This window comes from Urocitellus parryii, chromosome Y (genome assembly GCF_045843805.1).
Source record: "Urocitellus parryii isolate mUroPar1 chromosome Y, mUroPar1.hap1, whole genome shotgun sequence".
NCBI lineage: Eukaryota > Metazoa > Chordata > Mammalia > Rodentia > Sciuridae > Urocitellus > Urocitellus parryii.
Genome location: NC_135548.1, coordinates 21,765,227 through 21,786,292, shown reverse-complemented (window position 1 = coordinate 21,786,292; position 21,066 = coordinate 21,765,227). Strand labels below are relative to the sequence as shown.

Below are 21,066 nucleotides of genomic sequence, written 5' to 3'. Positions count from 1 at the left end.
ACACTCTTATGCCATGATGTCCTGCCTCACCTGGAGCGGCCCCCTCCCAGAAATGGAGCAGTCTTATATGGACTAAGACCTCTGAAACTGAGAGCCCTAAAATAAACTTTTCCTCATCTACAGTTGTTCTAGTTGGGTCCTTTAGTCAGAGCAGCGAAAAGGCTGACTAAAACAGGGACCTTCCAAGAAACCTCCAAACTTTCACCCCTGTGACAAAGATTACTAGTTGCCCCTCAATGTCTTATTCTCCTTTTTTGCCATGTTTCAGAAAGACTAGTTAACAGAGCACAGAGCCATAGTTCACTGAATTTCACTGTTGAACTAAATCACATTACCTTTTTATGTGCAATGTTCTTGGTACAAACAAAGCCATTGACAACCACAGAATCAAATTTCTTTCCACCTGGGATCTGATGGAATAATTAAAATTAAAAAAAAAACAATAAAATTAAGTGATAAATCCTTAGTATCCAGCCAGATGGTGCTAACATTTTCTACTATACATCCAAATAAAGACAAGAAATTCCAGGATATAAATCTTCCTATCAACCAATGATTAATGGCATCTCAGCATGATTATCATCCTACTCCCAATTTTCTTATATAGTGTTGGTACTCTAACATACTCACTGATTGAATAAATTAGTTGCTTTGGCAATTAAAACTATTATTTTAAATATCATAGTAAAAAATACAAAGTATTCCATTACTATCTAATTAAATTAATTACCCACTCTTTTCCTCAGAATGGTGACAGTAATCTGAAACAAGATTTTCTCATAACTGATTTCTTTCTTAAGAAGAGGAAGCAAGAAAGGAGAAACTATTTTGGGGGATTATCCACCCAACTCACACCTTCTGTCCACCTCTCACTTCCTCTGAGTGGCCCTCATGACCCCTAAGTGCACTGCTAACAGAGCAGACACCAAACTTCCCACACTCAGCAACCCTCAGGGTAATGACTCTTTTTACATTTCCATTAAGTCACAAATGCTACCAGGCCTGCCTCACTGATTCCTAGCATAGGCAGAGTATTAGCAGAGCTCACCTTTTAAATGTGTACAAATTGACGAATATCCATATCATCATCCTGGTTCTTGACATCAGGTCGCACTGTCTGAACAACCTGGCAGACCAGTGACACGATGATGTCCCTCCAAGATGGTGACAATGAGTCACTATGGAGCAACTGCTGGAGTAGTGCCATCATGTGGTTATGATTAGCTGAACTATGAAAATGTCAGAAGAAAGAAATGTGCATAGTTAATATAACCAAACACATAATTCTCAAGATATAAGCAGTCTACAATGGAATAAACATTTCAATTACACCTCACAGATGAATCTTCTAGGTCAATTTATATTTTCTCGGTGTATCTGTACCTTAATGATTTTGTATATAAATAAAATCTGTGAATAAATCCAACTAACATTCCCCATTAATTTGCTAAAATTTGCTAAAATGAAATTTCAAATGTGAACAGACAAGTCTCTTTTTAATAAGATATTTCATCAGAAATCAGAATAGGCTTTATTTTCTAAGTAATCTTTGTATTTTTTGCTTTATAAGGAAGAGGAACTACACATATGCCTAAGTCATTGAACATAAAAATGGACATTTAAAATTTAAAAGCTCTCTGCCTTACAGCAATCTCTTCATAGCTTGTTTTTCCACATTCTCCTCCCTTAGGAGCTCCAGGTTGTTATGATGCCAGCCCAAAGGTGTGAAAGGCAACTCTTTGGATTTTTCCTCCACCCGACGATTAAATAAGGATTCTAAGTAAACATAAAATATGAAGTCAGTATTTTATTGCCATGTTTTATGCCATCTACTCACATATTTAGAAATTACCAACTTTTCTTTTGAAATTTTTTTAAGTTAGCCAATATAAAATACAGGTATGAAAGGGCAAAGATGTAAAATAAATACATAAATTATATAAAATATATATAATAATAAACATGTACATATATAAATACATTAAAAATATAGAAGCAGAGATTGACAGTGTATAGCTCAGTAGCAGAACACGTGTCTAGCATGTGCAAGACCCTGGGTTTGATTCCCAGCACCACAAAAGAGAGAGAGTTGTGTATGCTAATTTCCCCTACAAAATTACAAACTGACTGCATTCAACTGAAATCTGAATGCTAGCAGAATAATATATAATAGTGGGGGTACTGAACTTTCAAGAAAGAAGCTCAACTCAGATATCCCAAAACAGAAGGTGACAATGTAGAAATCTATATAGACAATCCTTTATGGTGTTTCTTTTTCAATATTAGCAGAGAGTTTTAAAGAAACTTGTTAACAAGATAGACCTGAAAATAAACTACAAAGAAATATTAAAACATGATACATAGCAAATTATACAAAGTTTTATAAAATCATTGAAATATTTTAAAGGGTAAAAATGAATCAAGACAAATTCAACAGATAATAAATGTTTTGTAGAAAAGATGCTTACTCTAAATAACTGAAGTGACTAAATAAATGGAAAGAAAGGAGATAGGTAATGCTTAGAAAAATCCTCTAATCCTTTCGCTTTTAAAGCATACTAATCTAGCAAAAAACTTCCACTAAACAGTCCAACAGTCATTACATAAAATATGTGTACATGATGTGGGAGGTACAAGACCTGCACATTTCAATCATATAAACTGCCAGTCTACAAACTTCCAGTTGAACCAGATGCTTAGAAATGAATTTAGAAGGATTGCCAAGTGATCAGTTCCCTTGCACTAACTTGCCCTACCTTCTCTTTTATCCAAAACTCCAGAAGCCAAAAAGACACTGGGAAGGGAACTTCTCCCATATTCAAGACCTAAACTAAGAAGTATTGTGAACTAACTGGGTATGTTCTTACTTTACAGTAAGCTAAATAAGGAATGGGTAATAATAGGCTTATATTCTTCTATATTCCTGTTGTCCCCAAGAAACTGATCAGCAAAATTAGTTCTTTAGCCTCTTTTGTCTATTTCTTTTCCCAAGTCTACATGGGAAAGCAGCATCCTCAAATGGATGAAATCTACCTATAGGCTTTTTGATAAAGCTAACAATCCCTGATGATATGTATATCAATATTTAATACTGTATTCATGATGTAAGACACTATCCATGCCTTTAAAAGAATAAAATTCAAATTCTTTTTAAAAGTTTTTAAACAATTACTTTTCAGATCCTTCTCTCAAACCAAATCTAAGTTTATATCCTTGTCTTTCAACATTCTCAAAGCCATTATACGCATTAAAACTGTGTTAGTAGTACTAATCAAACATATTTTCAGTACTTCTCTGTCAGTCAATGTGCTAAGCCTAAGGATACCCTCCTGAGCAAAAGAAACACCATCACATGGACAGTTGTTGATAAAATTACCTTTGATGAAGGCATCACTTATTGAGAGCTGTTGTCCTCCAGCGTCAGAAATCAAATACTCTGCATACGAAGGAGAGAACAGAGAGGAAGGAAAGACACATGACTATAATGGGCCGGCATAATTATATAGAGAGCACACCCACACACAACAATGTATTACTCATATAAAACCCATCACTGCTTTGTGCACTCAAGAAAGCTTCAGACTAAATTTTTTTATACTTGCACTTCATACTAAACTTAATAACTCAACAGAACCATGAAACAGTTCACCTCAGTTCAAATGTCAGATCATTTTTAACATCATTTTTCCAAATAGTAAATATTCAGATACCAAAACTGAAAGTTTATGAAAACTAAAATCTTTAGTAATTTGCATAAGCCTAAAATATTACATTGCTTTTCTCATATGTAACTGTATTTTAATACATAATGACTTTGTCTATATACAAGGTAGTTCCCAGAAAAGCCATCTGAGAAAACAATGTAAGGTTTTTTAAAATTGCAGAATATAAACTATAAAACAAATTCATATGAAAGTGACATTGGCAAAAAAAAAATAAAGATATAACTTATCAGATTTTTAATAGTTTTGAATTAGATTTTGTTTTTCAAAAATTCTAACCCAACATTGCCATTTGCCAGGAGGTAACTCCTGAACAGGCGCTGAATGCTTTTAAAAATATTAAAGTGAAACTTAATCTTTACTTCCCTTTGAACTTTCCTCTAGGAGGGTGACCAAGCATAGCTCAAGTGGGGTTCTGTATACTATGCAAAGCAAGCCACAACACAATTTAACTCCTTTAAGGTGAATGTTCTCCACAAAATTTTTTCTAAGTTCATTTATAAACAAATGGGCTTTAAAAGGACCTATGTTTATGAGCCACTATGATCATCTTCCCAACCAGGAAGCAGAGAAAACATTTTATCTAGAAAATTCAAGTGCACCATGCCAAATACAATAAAGACAATGTTATGCTTTATTTCTATATTTCCCTTGCAGAAATGAATAATGCTAAATTCTGTTAGTTCAACTAATGTACTATAAGTCTTTTACAAGTTTTACTTTTCACTCTAAAGCTTAAATACAAAGGAGACTCCAGAAATTGTGGATTTTCCCAAACATTTATTATGAAAAAATTTCAAGCATACAGAAAATATTGTATACCATCTACCTACATTCAACAATTGCTAAGGACTTGCCGTATCTTTCTCTTCACATATACATATGCTTTTTTCCTTGACCATTTAAAATTACACACATCACATTTTACCAGTACTTCAACATGCATCCTTTTAAAATAAGGGCACGCTTCTTTATAGCCACACCACCAATTACAGACTTAAAAAAAACTGTCAATATCTGTTTTTCATTTTTCTGGTACTAAGGATCAAACCCAGGGCCTCATGCAAGTTAGGCTCTGCCACTGAGGTATATCCTCAGCCCCTGACAATACCTTAATATCATAGAACTGGTCCATATTGAAATTTATCCAACTGTTCTCAAAATATCCTCATATAACCAAAAAAGTTCATACATAATATTTGGCCCTATGCTTGCTCATTCTCTTTTAATCTAGAACAGATCTCCTACCTTTATTCTTTTCCATGATAAAGAACTTTTAAGCAACCCAGGCCAAATGTCTTTGTGCAATATCCCACATCTGGATCTGAGCAACTATTCCTTCATGGTATGTTTAATCTGCATCTCTCCCTCATGTTTTCCTGTATATGGGAAATTATATCTGGAGGCTCAAGGAAGCCATTATTTTCTCTTTCTTTCTAGGTCATACTTGCGATAACTTTCCAAGAATGGCTCAGAATTCTGCTTGCACCACATAATAAAACACATTTCAATTGTACAATTCTCGAAGACCAATAGTGAAAAATTAACCAAATCAAATGTCATATTTTAAGTGCAGATATTTCAAAGTTTTTGGTTTTTTGTGGTTGTTTTTTTGTAGATGGACACAATATATTTATTTTTATTTGTTTATTTTTATGTGGTGCTGGGGACTGAACCCAGGGTCTCACACATGCGAGGTAAGTGCTTTACCACTGAGCTACAATTCCAGGCCTCAACATATTTTATAAACCCAAATTTCCTCAGTCATAAAAGATAGAGGATAATTGGTAAAGAGCATTGCTTTTAATTCCAATGGAAAAAATCAAACACAGTTAATCCCACTTCTATTTATTTAAAGGGAATGAAAACAGGCAGAAGAACTCTAATCTTTCACATACTCTTTTTTTTTCCATACTGGGTCCTGAACCCAGGGCCTTGCACATGCTAGGTAAGTCTAAGATAGAGATATATATCTCAGTGGTACATATATATAACTCTTTTTATTTTGTTTTAATACAGAGTCTCACTAAGTTGCCCAGGCTGGCCTCAAACTTGAGATTTTCCTGTGTCAGCCTTTCCAGTAGGTGAGATTACAAGTATGCACTACCATTACCAGCTCACTTTAGGAATCTTTACTTTCTGATAGGATAATTTTAACAACAAAGAACAAAATATTTTTATCACATTTCAACTTCATAAAGTAAATGGAAAAAGAATGATTCTTAGTATTTTAAAAAATAGTAAGAAAAGAAGGACACAGAGGCATACTTCTGCAATCCCATCATAGTGTAAACTTAAAATAAGTACTGAACAACAGTAAATACAAATTGACAAAGCCCTACAGTATAATTTAGGATAATCCCTTTCCTGATGCTATCAAATTATTAATTGCCCTTTTAACATTTTGTCCGACCATTAAAATAAGCTATAAATTAGTATGCTAATATTAATTGTGGCACTGCTGAGCTCCTACATTCCTAAACACACCATGCTATTTGTGTGTTTCTCATACAAAAATTCCATAGTACAATGGTGAATATGAAATTCTAGGGTGTAAAGAAGATAGTGGTTAAAGAATATAAAGTTTCAGTTAGCCAGGGGAATAATTTTTTGAGATCTATTACACAGAATGATGACTATAATAACTATAATATAATAACAGTGTATGGATCATTTCAAAATTGAGGAGATAGTAAATTTCAAGAGTTCACACCACAAAAAATGATAAATAAATGAGTTGATGAATATGTTAATTAACTTGACTTACATTGTATACATGTTATTAACATCTCTCTGTACCCCATAAACACAATTATAATTTGTCAATTTACAATTTTTGAAAAGCTCCAAAACTGGTACTTTAAATAATAAATATGATCACCTCCTTCAACTCCCTCTTTAACAGATTTCTAGTGCAAAATTCATTGTTGTCTAAAATGTTTTTGAGAACCATCAAATGCCTAACATCATATAATATCGTATATATGATATTCTCCTTATCTAATGACCTCATATTAACATAAGATGAAAATGGGGTTGTTTTCAAAATGACTTATTTTAGTAAACCAATGCAGCTGCCCTTTACCACAATCCTTTTCTAAATATTACAGTACACCCAATTCACTAAATTTTTCTACAATTTTTCCAACTCCCAATACGACATTAAGAAACCATCTTAAAAAATGTAACTCATCTATCAATAGTCATCTAGATTCTGTATTACCTTACACAATTCTTACAAAATAATCATCTCTGGCTCCATGACCTCAGACCCAAATTCTTTCAACAATCTTGCATGTGGTCTGCCTAAACCTGGCAACAGACTCACTGAAAATAGCAGAACATTTTCTATCTCTTCTCTCTCTTGGGCTTTGCTTTCCCCTTAACCTTGTGTTCTTTCCTGACAACATAAATCTTGACAGAGAAAAATAAAAGTTTCTTTCAATATTATACTGACTTACCTAAATAACCGTTCTAATTTTTCTTTCTTGCTATGGCAATATCTTTTCTCAGATATCCTTGGCCTTTTCTCCAACCTTTAGTAACATCTCAATCTTTAGTGCCATCTAGACTCCTGCTATCCTGTCATTTTCCTTAAGAGTGCTGGTCCCTCTTTTAGATTCATTATCATAAGAACATTGCCACTCACAACTTTTTTAAAGGTTTGAGATCAAAGAAGTTTCAGAGGAGTATGATGGCTTTTTCAACTTCAGGTGCTTCCCTTTTTATTCTCCCTGAAAAATGTGAGGTTGTGCTGTAAAAAAAGGCATTATTGGAACCTCCTGATCCATTCCCCTCTCAGCACTCTGAAGTTAGGTTTCCTAAAATACACGTGTGACTGTGCCCCTTGTCCTTATGAATTCTATGATGATAGATCACTTTCTTCAAGATTTTCAAAACTTTCTTAACTTTCCAAGAGGTAAAAGCATCAGCAAGTCACAAATGTATTTTATATTCTGCTTTTAGTGAAATGAAACTGCCAATACATATGTCCAGAACAGATGTCCTCTGTCATGGTATACTCTGCCTCTGATCCACATCTGTAAATTAATACTCAAAAGCATCATAATATCCTCCAGGTGACAGTTAATTCTCACAAAAGTGTCATGTCTGCTTCACTGTCCTTTCATGCACACCCATATTTTCTCCATCATTCATCCAATTTCTGTTTTGAGGGTTTCCATAAAGATGTATACCTTACTTATGTTCCTTGCTAGTCGAATCTTCTCCTATCCCACACTCTCTAAATTTCTTATTTTTAAATAAAATACAGCTTATTATTTTAACTCTTAAAGACATTCTACCACATCTTGATAATAACTTACATTGACAATTAAGAGAAATTTGGTTTAGAAATGTAAATTTCTTTCAAATTATTTTAATAAAGATATTTAAGTTCAAAATCTTCCCATTTGTTACATTTTTTTAAAGCTCAAAACAGAGAGGAACAAAGAATTAGGAAAGCAGTCCAGATCTAAGTTCAGAGACAATCTGACCTGAGAAAACTAAATGCTTAAAATTCAAACTTCAGGTAAAATCATACAATAAAATACTTTATAATAATGACTTTTCAGTTATTATGACATAATAAACTCCCATAATTATTCATTTAATCATTCATTTTTTTTTTCATTTATGTACTTTTACATAATGCCATGTTAGGGCTATAATTTAAATTGGTTTTGATTATATCCAATAATGTAAATCTCACCATCCATTTTTTTAAAGGCATTTTATTTTTTATGTACTGCTATCTTAGATTTTAAAAATGATTTATCTAATTTTTCCTTTTACAAAAAATGCAATTTGGATATGGCCATTATTATTATTATTATTATTATTATTATTATTATTATTATTATATAAGTAGACTAATATCAACATAACTAAAAATAACAAATTAATTCACTTTTTATTAGAGAAGAATTTTTTAGTAAATATATTATATGTATAATAGGCCTTTTAAACTCCAGTAGAAAGATGTTTTAAATGTGTGAATAATTTCCCCCAATTTAATTCAATCATCTGAACAGGTTTAAATAAATATGTTATTATAAAATAGCATAGATGAATAGGCTTTAAAATGTTAAACAAAGAGAAAAGAATAGAGCAGAACATCCATGTTATAAATGCAAAGAAATGCCACCTTGGAAGTTGCACATTATGGGAAAAGCAGTCAGATGTAGGTCCTTTTAAAAGACTACAAGCTTTAAACTGGGCATGGTGATACTGAGGCAGAAAACAAGAAACAAAAAGAACCAACCAAAACGATGTAGGGAGGAGGTATGGGGAAAATGAGAAAGGGTGAAACAAAACCCACATCAAATCCCCTCAGCCATACTGGAACAGAGGAAGCCAGAAGGACAAGCTGGCATGAGAGCCCAGCTCTCCAGCCTATTTGGATTCCAGATGGTGACTACCTCCTACCTTTTTGGTCAGCAGGGTGAGGGGGCACATGTGGGTACTTGGAGGGCTTCTTGATATGGAAGTTCACGTTGTCCAGCTCCACGTTTAGGCTGATAGACGCAGCTGAGTAACTGTCCACTGTGGATTAGAAACTGCTGACTGAGGTGTGCTTGCTAGGACTGGCAGAATCTTTTAGTGTTGGGGAGGGGAAAGAAATATAGGGAGAGGAGGGGAGTAAAAATGGGTTTTATCAGGGTATTAGAGGAAAGGAGAAAAATGTTTTTAATATACAAGCCCAATGTGCAATACCAAAATGGATACAGTATTTTCATGCATTTCTGTGTAGACTTAATAAAATTTGAACAAAATTAAATATAAAATAAATTTTTAAAATGAATAAGTATATTGGAGGTTCTGCAGAAAGAAAGTCTGATATCATAGGGAAGAGGTGAGAAAGTTATCTGCTATGATATTATTTGCTCAGAGTTATTTTTAAGCTGCTGCAAACTGTAGACTACGGTAAAATCTGAAAACATATGTTGCCTAACAAGTTAGTATCTCAAGAAAATACTGTATCTAAGACAAGGATTGCTACTAGATGTTTACATCCGGTTGAAGCCATAAATTTTAAAGCAGATTTTTTTTCAACGAAATAAGTAATGCACTCATTTTATCATACACACATAATGATCCATAAAAACTAAAATGTTAGAAAGTAAAACTCACTAGCCAAATTATCGTCACCTTCTTCAGCTATCTGTTCTGTGTCGCTGTCATCAAACTTTATGTCTTTAAACCAGGATGGCTCAGAGTGTCCTTCCACAGAGTTCACGGAGTCACTGTCCGGAGAAGGTGTCTCAGAAAATTCTGTACTCTGAAAGTATCAAGACAGGATCCAAGCAACTGACCCTCAATGTCAACGATGTTGGGGGTATCACACAAGAAATAAATTGTACCCAATATTTTTATAAACATAACTGAGTAAATTTATTTAGAAAAATAAACAAATTAACAAGAACTAAGCTATAAAATATTATCATACAGGCAATTCCATTGTTAAAACTGTAATTTTAATTAACTAGAAGTCTTAGGTTAGCATGTTACAAACACAATATTTCTTTGATATAGATTTTACAGGGTTTTATGTCATCCTTTAGTTATCAGAAAAGACTACACAGCATCTAGTCTAACCCTAAACAAACTCTGGGTCACATCCTGAAAAAATAACTGTCATACTTTAACAAATATACACCAGTCTTCAGGGTCATTTCTAACTACTGAGTTTCTCATTTTAGGTGCTAGGGATGTGCCTCAATGGTAGAACACTTGGCTGGCAGGGGTCAGGAAAGACATGCATTTAATCACTAATACCTCAAAAATTTTTTTTAAAGTTATTTAGTAAACATACACACACAACATATATATTTAGTGTGTGTATGTACTTTATATATATAAATATACATATATGGTTATATAAATATTTTTAAAATTTTCTATCTTTAAGTAATTTTCATTTCCCTTGAGTTAGAAAAAGATATTATTTTATCATCAGTGCACAGTTTAAGAGTACTAAAGAGTCAAAATCTGTTTCTATTTACTTTCCATTTTTCAATCATTTTGTTATACATGCAACTTTTAGTTATAAAAACATAAACAGTAAAACTAAAAGCTATTAAATGACAAATAAACTATAAGTTAACTATAAAACTAAGCCAAGTTTAAGCAAAACCACACCAAATAAAGTATTTAATCCTAATAGCAGGTTTTCATCTTTATTACCTTACTTTAAAAAAAAAATATTTTGGGCTGGGGATGTGGCTCAAGCGGTAGTGCGCTCGCCTGGCATGCGTGCGGCCCGGGTTCGATCCTCAGCACCACATACAAACAACGATGTTGTGTCCGCCGAGAAATGGAAAATAAATATTAATTCTCTCTCTCTCTCTCTCTCTCTTTAAAAAAAAAAAAAAACTTAAAAAAATAAAATAAAATAAAAATTAAAAAAAATATATTTAAAAAGGAGAAAACAGCATTGGGACTAGTGGTATAGCTCACTACAAAAAAAAAAGTTGTAACGTTCCTCAAACAGCAAGGAAAATCTATTAGAAAAAAAGTTTCTTTGGTTAATTCAATTATTTTTTATTCTCACTGATGAAGAAAGACTTCAAAACAAGCTTGTTACATTCTCATTAGGAGTAAAAAATGAAGATTACCTGCAGTGGTCTGTAGAGTACATACTCATCCCTGAAAAGCTGGTCATGATGACTAACACAATCCAGCCAACGTCCATCAACCATTGCTTGTCCAATTGCTATAGCTTGTGCCCTGAATTAAGAGCAAGAAATATGAAATATTTTAAAAGTCAGTCAGAATAATTTTATAGTATAAGACATAATCTTTTTTTTTTCCAGTTCAGAGTTTGAATTTCAAATTATCCTTGGACAGATAAGGAATAAAACAAGAGACTGGGGAGACTGGATGCAAATTAAAAAATTCCTCTAGATACCATAGTAAAGGATGAGAACCTATGGTAAGGCAGTCCTAAAAACCTTATTTTAATTACAGGAAATACTCAATGCATGCACACACCCCTCTCCATAATGGAAGAGTAAAAATATGCTAAAAACAGCATGCCTCCTACAAAGAACTTACAGTCTTGATGAAAAAACAGTAAATATTACAGATATAAATATAAAATGTATGTATGTGTTTATCTGTGTATGAAAGAAACATTTTATTATGGGGCATTTCAGTTTATAAAACACTTAATCAACATTTATTTATTTCCCAAAGTTCATTCACAGGACCAAAATATTTCTCCCATGTTGGAACTAAAGGGCTCAAGTCATAAAAAGATTGAATAATTTTACTAAAGGCACAAAACTAAAGAGATATAGCAAAAAAATGGAATCCAGTTCTTCCCTGTTTAAAGTTATTTCTCTCTTTACTTATTTAAACATTTGTTTCTTCTCATAAGAGGAGAAGCAGCTCATCTGAGCAAGTTGTAAAACCTACGGGAATATGTTTGTTAGTTTGAAAGGTTTTAGGCCCTTTCTGTTATTCTTTTGATTTGTGATCCTCCAGACATGGCTTATAAATCCAATTCTCAACACAGGTTATAATGTCTAGATTGGAAACAGTAACAGAAGAATCTTTTAACCTTAGAATCTAGCTACGTTCTCCAATCTTGCTTTACTAAAGAGTTCTAAGTTTGAGGAATTACCACATGCTTCTACTTTTAATAAGATAAACTTTGACCCCTCCCCCCATATTTGGCTCCTTCCAACTATTCTCTATTGGGGAAAACCAGATGGAAGGAAGGTTGACTAATTAGTTCCCCCAAACCATCAAATACATTAAAAAAGGGAATCTACAAAGAAATGTTATCCCTATATCTTCAAATATGTGTCCTCATTTAAAATAAATTAACGAATAATATCAAAACCTCTTTCTTAAGATCACAATACCTGGTAGCAGTATGACCATTTCGGATTAGCCAGTTAACCAATTCCTTTCCTACAATGCAGTTGGGATGGGTTCTCAGCCAGTACCGGTGATCCTGAAACTCCATTCCACTACTGTGATGGCAGATTTTTTTCCACAGGTCCTTTAACTGAACACTGTCCTGCAATACATTGAGAGCAAGTGTTACTCATAAGAATGCTATTTACCTGTACAGATGTTTTCCTGTGATTTTCACATTCATAAAAGGAACTTTGATTTGCATTTCTTTAGAGCAACTAACTTTTTTAAAGATTCTTTTTTTTATTGGTTGTTCAAAACATTACAAATCTCATGATACATCATCTTTCATACATTTGACTCAATTGGGTTATGAACTCCCATTTTTACCCCAAATACAAATTGCAGAATCACATTGGTTACACACTCACACTTTTACATAATGGCATATTAGTGACTGTTGTATTCTGCTACCTTTCCTATCCCCTAATATCCCCCTCCCCTCCCCTCCCATCTTCCCTCTCTACCTCCTCTGTGTTGTTCAATTCTCTCCCTTGTTTCCCTCCCCCTTTCCCCTCACAACCTCTTATATGTAATTTTGTGTAACATTGAGGGTCTCCTACCATTTCCATATGCTTTCCCTTCTCTCCCCCTTTCTCTCCCCCCACTCATCTTTGTTTAATATTAATCTTTTCCTCATACTCTTCCTCCCTGTTCTGGTCTTAGTTGCTCTCTTTATATCAAAGAAGACATTTGGCATTTGCTTTTTAAGGATTGGCTAGCTTCACTTAGCATAATCTGCTCCAATGCCATCCATTTCCCTGCAAATTCTATGATTTTGTCATTTTTTAGTGCTGTGTAATACTCCATTGTGTATAGATGCCATATTTTTTTTTTATCCATTCATCTATTGAAGGGCATCTAGGTTGGTTCCACAGTCTAGCTATTGTGAATTGTGCCGCTATGATCATTGATGCGGCAGTATCCCTATAGTACACTCTTTTAAGATCCTCAGGGAATAGTCCGAGAAGGGCAATAGCTGGGTCAAATGGTGGATCCATTCCCAGCTTTCCCAGGAATCTCCATACTGCTTTCCAAATTGGCCTCACCAATTTAGAGCAACTAATTTATATGATTTAATATAAATGATGCATACATGAGGAACAACTTGAACTAATTCCAAGCATGACTTTTCTGTTAAAAATCAATGATCCCAAGTACTATATTTTTGGATCAATGGCACATATTATCCATCTCCTAGTTAAGTACAAAATATATTCTTCTTTTTTGGAAACTGGATAACGGTAGAAGATGTGACAACAGGCAAATCACAATAATCTAAGGTAACTGTTCCTGGTAGCCTTTATGCCACCATATTCATTCCACCCTTTTCAGCACCACCCAACTGCTAGATAAATCTTCAAAAAGAAACTTTATCCATTGCTCAGAAACTACAGATTCAAATCTAAACTTGAGTGACCAAATTCATTGCCTTTCACTGGGTAGTCCCAAATAATTGCACTCTCAATGCCCACACTCTCCAACTTAAATTTTCTCCCAATTAATAAATCCTACTTTATTCCATGGAAATGCCATGCTTATTCTTATCTCTATACCTTTCCTTACATCTATAATAAGATTCACTTTCTTTACTACTTATCCAAATCCATTTCGTCCTTCAAAACATAGAGCTCAATACCTTTTCTGACACCCTAATTAATGATCAATTTTTAAATTTTATATCATTCGTGACCCTTTTTAGTATTAAGACATATATGTATTTATTTTACCATTAAAAACCTTTCTATTGATTTGATTTCTACCTCCTGAATTAAAAGTTGAGGATAGAAGCCATATCTTTCATTTCTTTGAATCACTCTGTGGATTGAACACATGATTTTATATATAAGCAAATGGAAGAAACTAAATATTATCTCACATAAACTGAATAAACTGTCTCAAAGGCTTCTCCATGTGTATAAGAAACTTGTTTCAGGGGGCTGGGGATGTGGCTCAAGCGGTAATGCGCTCACCTGGCATGTGCAGGGCGCTGGGTTCAATCCTCAGCACCACATAAAAATAAAAGATGTTGTGTCCACCGAAAACTGAAAAATAAATATTAAAAAAAAATTCTCTCTATAAAAAAAAGTTAAAAAAAAATGCTTCAAATTTTAAACAGCAAGCTTAACCTAAGAGTTAAGCTCTCTTATATTATGTAGGAAACTGAATTCTGATCTTGCCAGAAGAAAGGGGTAAAAAAAAATACTAATGCAATAAGTACAGAAAGAATACTGACCAGTTTCTCAGGTGATCTGAGTAAAAAGTTAAGCTAATCATTTCTGTTTAACTGATATGCTATTTCATTTATGTTTCTTTAAAAAAAAATCAATGAAATAGACATCCTTATGATCAAAACTAGCAATGGGTCAAAGACAGTGTACTAGTACCAGAAGAATTTTGCGTTCATCCTCAGTGGTCTCTGTCCTAACATATGTTCGGTTAGCCTGGGGACTGACAGATGTCTCATATGAAGGTACCATAGGAGAACCAGATCGATCCAATGACAGGTTAGTAATGCTGGCTGATCTGGAAACAAACAAACAAACAAAAAGTAAAATAGCAGTTGTAAATTCATCTATAAATAGAATACAGTAAACATTCATATTTAAATAAATGCTTACTTGCCAATGTTAAGGGCAATTTCATTTTTTTATTGATTCTTTTTAGTTATGTATACAAGACAGTAGAATTTATATTGATATAATTATACAAGCATGGAATATATCTTGTTCTAATTAGGACCCCATTCTTATGGATGTACATAATGTGAGATTCACTGTGGTATGGTCATAATAAAGTTATGTCAGATTAATTCCACTGTCTTTCTTTTTCCTATCCTTCATTCCCCTTTGTCTAATCCAATGAAATTCTATTCTTCCCCTACTCTCTCCTTGTTGTGGCTTATCATCCACATATCAAAGAACTTTGGTTTTGGGGAATAGGTTATTTCAATTAGCATGATAGTGATCAGATGAATCCATTTACTGGCAAATGCCATAAAGTCATTCTTCTTTATGGCTGAGTAATATTCCATTATGTACATGTATCATATTTTCTTTATCCATTCATCTGTTGAAGAGCACATAGGTCGGCTCCATAACTTAGCTATTGTGAACTGTGCTTCTATAAACATTAATGTAGCTGCGTCACTATAGTATGCTGATTTTAAGTCCTTTGGGTATAAACCAAGGAGTGAAATGAGGTCAAATGATGGTTCCATTTCTGAGGAATCTTCACACTGCTTTCCAGAGTGTGTGCACCAATTTGCAGTTCCACCATCAATGTGGGAGTATATCCTTTTCCCACACCATTGTCAACATTCATTGTTACTTGAATTCTTGATAACTGCCATTCTTCCTAGAGTTTACTGTATTCTCAGTGTAGTTTTAATGTGCTAGAGATGTTAAACATTTTTTTCATATATTTGTTGACCATTCATATGTCTTCTTCTGTGAAATGTCTATTCAGTTTTTTGCCCATTTATTAATTGGGTTATTTGATTTTTTGGTATTAAGTTTTTTTGAATTCTTTATATATCCTGGAAATTAACACCCTGAGGTGCAGGTGACAAAGATTTTCTCCCATTCTATACGCTCCCTCTTCATGCTCTTGATTGTTTCCTTTGCTGTGAAGAAGCTTTTTAGTTTGATGCCATCTCATTTATGGGTGTGAGGACAATCCAGCTGTGACATCTGTTAACCCATTGATTGCCAGAGCTGATTCAGCTGATTTGGCTGCCTAGGTGGGTGCCCCCTTACTCGATCACCACTTCTTGTATGTCCTCCCCACTGTGTGCTCAATTGAAGAGGATGACCTTCTCCAATAGTGGAGGACTGTTCTTTAGTCAAGGGTATATTAGTAGCTGCATTGCCCTCCTAGAACCTCCAAATAAGCTCTCAAAGGCACTTTTAAAAGTAGTTATGATGATTATGTACAATGTCATTATTGGGAAAAACTAGGTGAAAGATACTCAGAAATTGTACTATCTGTGCAATTTCTATGTGAGTCTAAAATCATTTAGAAGTAAGTTTAAAAGAAAGTAGAAAGTAACTATGGAAATATTACAGAAAAATAATTATATAGTTATATATCAGTAATATTTCAAAGGAAGTAGATATAAACACTTGTTAAAAATATTAAAAATTAGGGGGTTTTATAGAGAAATATAAAAAATGGTAAATAAACATAGAAATAATATTACAAATCAGGAAGGAAAAAACTATAGTTCAGAGGTCAAATCCATCCTGTTTTTGTATAGCTCAAGGAACACCAATTCTGAACCCCAACTAAGTGAAATGTTATGTTCAAAAAAAGAATTCCTCTTTTCTTATTAGCAGACCTACATTTAAAATATTGTCCCCAGTTATTATTAAATTTTCATTTCATCAGTTAAAAAAACTAGTGAATATTTGTTTCTTCTGATGACAAAAGTACTTATACATGATTTACTTAAATGATTTATAAGTGTATTATCAACAGCATCAAGCAAGCTATTTAAAAAAATATGTAGCTAAAAATTTACTTTGCTTCTACCTAGGAAAAATGAAACCAAATTTTAGCTTCCAAACAAAGGATAAAAGGCAGAAGCATCTCTGTGTTAGATACTATGTAACCCATTCATTAGGGCAACACACACACACACATACCTTATTTAATCCTCACTGTATTCTGTAGAGTAGGTATTTATAGTTCCATGTTATAGATAATGAAAGCCAGAATTAGAGCTTTAGTTAATTTTAGGGCAACTCAGTTAATAAGCATGAGGGCTGCCATTCAAAATTAGGTTTCAGCCGGGTACAGTGGCACACTCCTGTAATACCAGCAGCTCAGGAGGCTGAGACAGGAGGATCGTGAGTTCAAAGCCAGCCTCAGAAAAAAGTGAGGTGCTAAACAACTCAGTGTAGACCCTGTCTCCAAATAAAATACAAAAAATAGGGCTGGGAATGTGCCCCTGAGTACAATTCCTGGAACCCGCCCCCCCCAACCAAAAAAAGAAACTAGGTCTCAAATGAAAATCATCTTCTTTCCAATATAAAGATTTAAAAATATTTTTAAATAATTTAAGAAATTATTCAGAGATTTAGCAGAAAGTCACTATTAATGATTAATATATCAAATAACCTTTAAGCAATATTTTTAAAAATAATCAGCTATTCATTTCTTGGCATATTCTTTCAGTTCAAAGATTGCCACTATGTCTTACTCAATTAAAATCTCTTTTCCAGTTGGAGCATTAGTTCATGCATTCTGCTTTGTCTAATGTTCTAACCATCCTGCATTTATGCTATTATAGTGGCAGTAAGAAAAAAGCAAATTGGTTAATTTTGTTGTCAAAAGCGCTAATGAATATGCTAGTGGCAAGAATGCTGATGAAAATTATAAGCATAAGGGCTGCCATTCATTGAATAAATTACATCTCTCCTAAAGACCTTCATCAATCTTAGAATTACTTGAAAACACATGAAGATATATTGTAAACACAGCTATCTCTTTGAGTACATGCCCACAGGAATACTACAATTTATCTTATTTTTTTAAAAACTTTCCACATTCCTCTGCTGTATTTCCTTCCTTCTCTTTATAGCAAAATTCCCATTTCCAATTATTCCTCCATCCTATTTTAAACCCCAACCAACCCACTGAAATTACCTAGTATGCTTTAACTCATCTTACTTAACATTTCAGCATTTTAATTCCATGAAAACCTTTCTTCACTTGTCTAGTAAGGCAAACACACCTGGCCTGGTTGGCCTCTCCATCTCCTTCTTTATTGGGTCCTCTTCACTTCCCCAATCTCAGTCCTTGGTCCTATCTCCTCTTTTCACACTCACTCTGCTGACGATCCCCATCCAGGTTTATAACCTTAAATACCATTCACATAATAATGACACCCAAGTTTATATTTCCAGCCTGTACCTCTTCCCTAAATTCTGGACTCATATATCAAACTGTCTATTTGACATCTTCCTTGGATCTCTAGAAGGTGTCTAATTCAGCTTGACACCTGTTAGTCAGAACTGCATATGCCTATAATCCCAGGAACTCCAGAGGCTAAGGCAGAAAGATCACAAGTCCAAGGTCAGCCTCAGCAATTTAGTGAGACCATGTCTCAAAATAAAAAGGGCTAGGAATGTAGCTCAGTGGTTAAGTACCCCTGGGTTCAATCCCCAGTACCAAAATAAATAAATAAAATCAAACTGTTACTCCCTGTCTTCCTCCATCTCAATTAATGGCGATTGCAATTGCTCAAGTCAAAAACCTGAGTCATCTTTGAATTCTCTTCCTGTTGTGGCCTACATTCAATTGACTAGCAAATGTCATTATGTCTATACTCAAAATGTATGCAAAGATCATTATTAGGAACATTGATAAAAACAGAATACATACAACACATCAGATGACAGAAATTTCTTACCATTATAATTTCCAGAATTTATACATGATTATGTAAGGGACCTTAATTTTTTGTTCTAAGGGAACACACTTAAATATTAATAAGTAAAAAATAAGACTTCCTGTTTCTGGCCTGACATGTAAGAATCTTAGAAATTTTTACTCTGTCCCAACAACCAAAAAGCTAAAAAAACTGAAAAGTCAGCAATTCTTCATAGATCTGTCAGACAAATGGGATCACAGGACAAACTGCTACTTGAATCATAAGAATGAGACAGGTGCGTACAAAGAATAACAATTTACTGGAGCAGAAACTCACAAGTAGAAACCTCCCTGAAAAACAACTCATTTTAGGTAGAAAAACCTGAACTATAATTGACAAATTACAGATAGCTCAGTGTGAATAAGCCTGAAAACTCTAGGTGGGCCAAGTATTGGGGAGTGGGGCATGTATTTGTGAGTTTCATTTTCAGGAGTGCTACCAGGTCCTAGTGGTGAATGTCAAAGAAAAAGGCCCTCCAGCTCCCCACCCAGGGAGGAAAAAAATATAATTTTGAATATGCCAGATCTTTTTAATAAGGCCTTCCCTGAGAAGAAACTATTTTATTAGAGCCTAACCTAGTAAAATAGCAGAGCTAAACACTCCCCCCTCCCCAGGAGAAGAGAAATACCCAATACCAGCCCCCTCTAAATCAACCATGTAGGGGAAGAGAAATACACAACTCTAGCCTCTTCCAACCATCCTGTCCCACCTAAGGAGGGCAAAGGAGTGGGGACAAGGACAGAGGAATAGGGAAGTACTTAAAAAGTTTATAGTCCCATGGCACAGGCTCACCAAAAAACTGAGACTTAACCAAAGGAGTCTGAAGATACTTCCCCTCATCCATGCCTTATCATTACATGACTAAAGAAAGGCCTATTTACTGCAGTTTCTTTCACCTACTATATCATGTCTAGTTACCAACCCAGAAGGCATACTAAAAGGAAAAAAAAACAGTTTGGAGATATAGAACAAATATAAGAAAAAATTGGGTACGGCCCAAATGTTGGAATTAACAGTGCAAGAATGTTTAACAAAACTTGTATGAGATCTAAATGAGGAAAACTACAACACATGAATAAAATAAAGAATAAATAGATATTTCATGAATAGGAAAACTCAATATTGTCAAGATGTCAAGTTTCTCCAAACTTGATCTGATTCATTGCAATACCAATCAAAAACCAGCAAGTTACTTTGTAGACATCAAAAAAGTAACTCTAAATAATATAAGAGGCAGCAAAACATCCCAAATAGTCAACACACTATAAAAGGAGAAAAAGTTGGGGAACTGATACAACCTGACTTTAAGATTTACTATAAAGTCACAATAATCAAGGCAATGGTATTGGTAAAAGAATAGCCAAATACGTCAACAAAACATAAAAGAGCGCAGGAATAGACTCACATAAATTGTCAACTGACCTTTGACAAAGGAATAAAAGTAATACAAAGGAGCAATTAATCTTTCCAAATAAGTTTCCAATCTGAAAACTCAACTGTCCATCCACATATTAAAAAAATAAATAAATCTAGAAAAGAACTGATACCTTCACAAATTAACTCAAAATGGATCATAGACATAATTGTAAAAGGCAAAACTCCTAGAAAATAACATAACAGAAAATCTAGATGATCCTGGATATGGTAATGAGTTTAAAAATATGACACTCAGGTCACAGTGCATGAAAGAAATAATTGATCATCTGGACTTCATTAAATTCTTCTGCTCTGCAAAAGACAATGTCAAGAAAATGAAAAGACAAGCCATACACTGGGAGAGAATATTTGCAAAAGACACATCTGATAAAGGACTATTATCTAAAACACAACAATATGCTAGGTGTGGTAGTACATGCCTCTAATTCCACCAACACAGGAGGCTGAGGCAAGAGGACACACGTTAGTGAGACTGTCTCAAAATAAAGAATGGAAAAACAGTGGGCATGGGGGCTGATGTTATAACTCAGCAGGAAGGCACCTTGG

The 21,066-nt window shown here is 34.0% G+C and overlaps 2 protein-coding genes across 2 annotated transcripts in view; both read right to left on the bottom strand.

Annotated features, from left to right (window-relative positions):
• The window catches only part of LOC144250971 (1-phosphatidylinositol 3-phosphate 5-kinase-like), a 35,812-nt gene extending 34,605 nt beyond the window's left edge, over positions 1–1,207 (bottom strand). Inside the window, 1 exon segment of the mRNA XM_077794123.1 lies at positions 1,064–1,207. Coding sequence (XP_077650249.1) covers positions 1,064–1,207 — 144 coding nt within the window.
• Positions 1,208–9,138: 7,931 nt separating this feature from the next.
• LOC144251052 (1-phosphatidylinositol 3-phosphate 5-kinase-like) overlaps positions 9,139–21,066 on the bottom strand; it is a 38,647-nt gene continuing 26,719 nt past the window's right edge. The window contains 5 exon segments of the mRNA XM_077794179.1: positions 9,139–9,317; positions 9,855–10,002; positions 11,339–11,450; positions 12,593–12,750; positions 15,035–15,173. Of these exon segments, the coding sequence (XP_077650305.1) occupies positions 9,139–9,317; positions 9,855–10,002; positions 11,339–11,450; positions 12,593–12,750; positions 15,035–15,173 (736 nt within the window).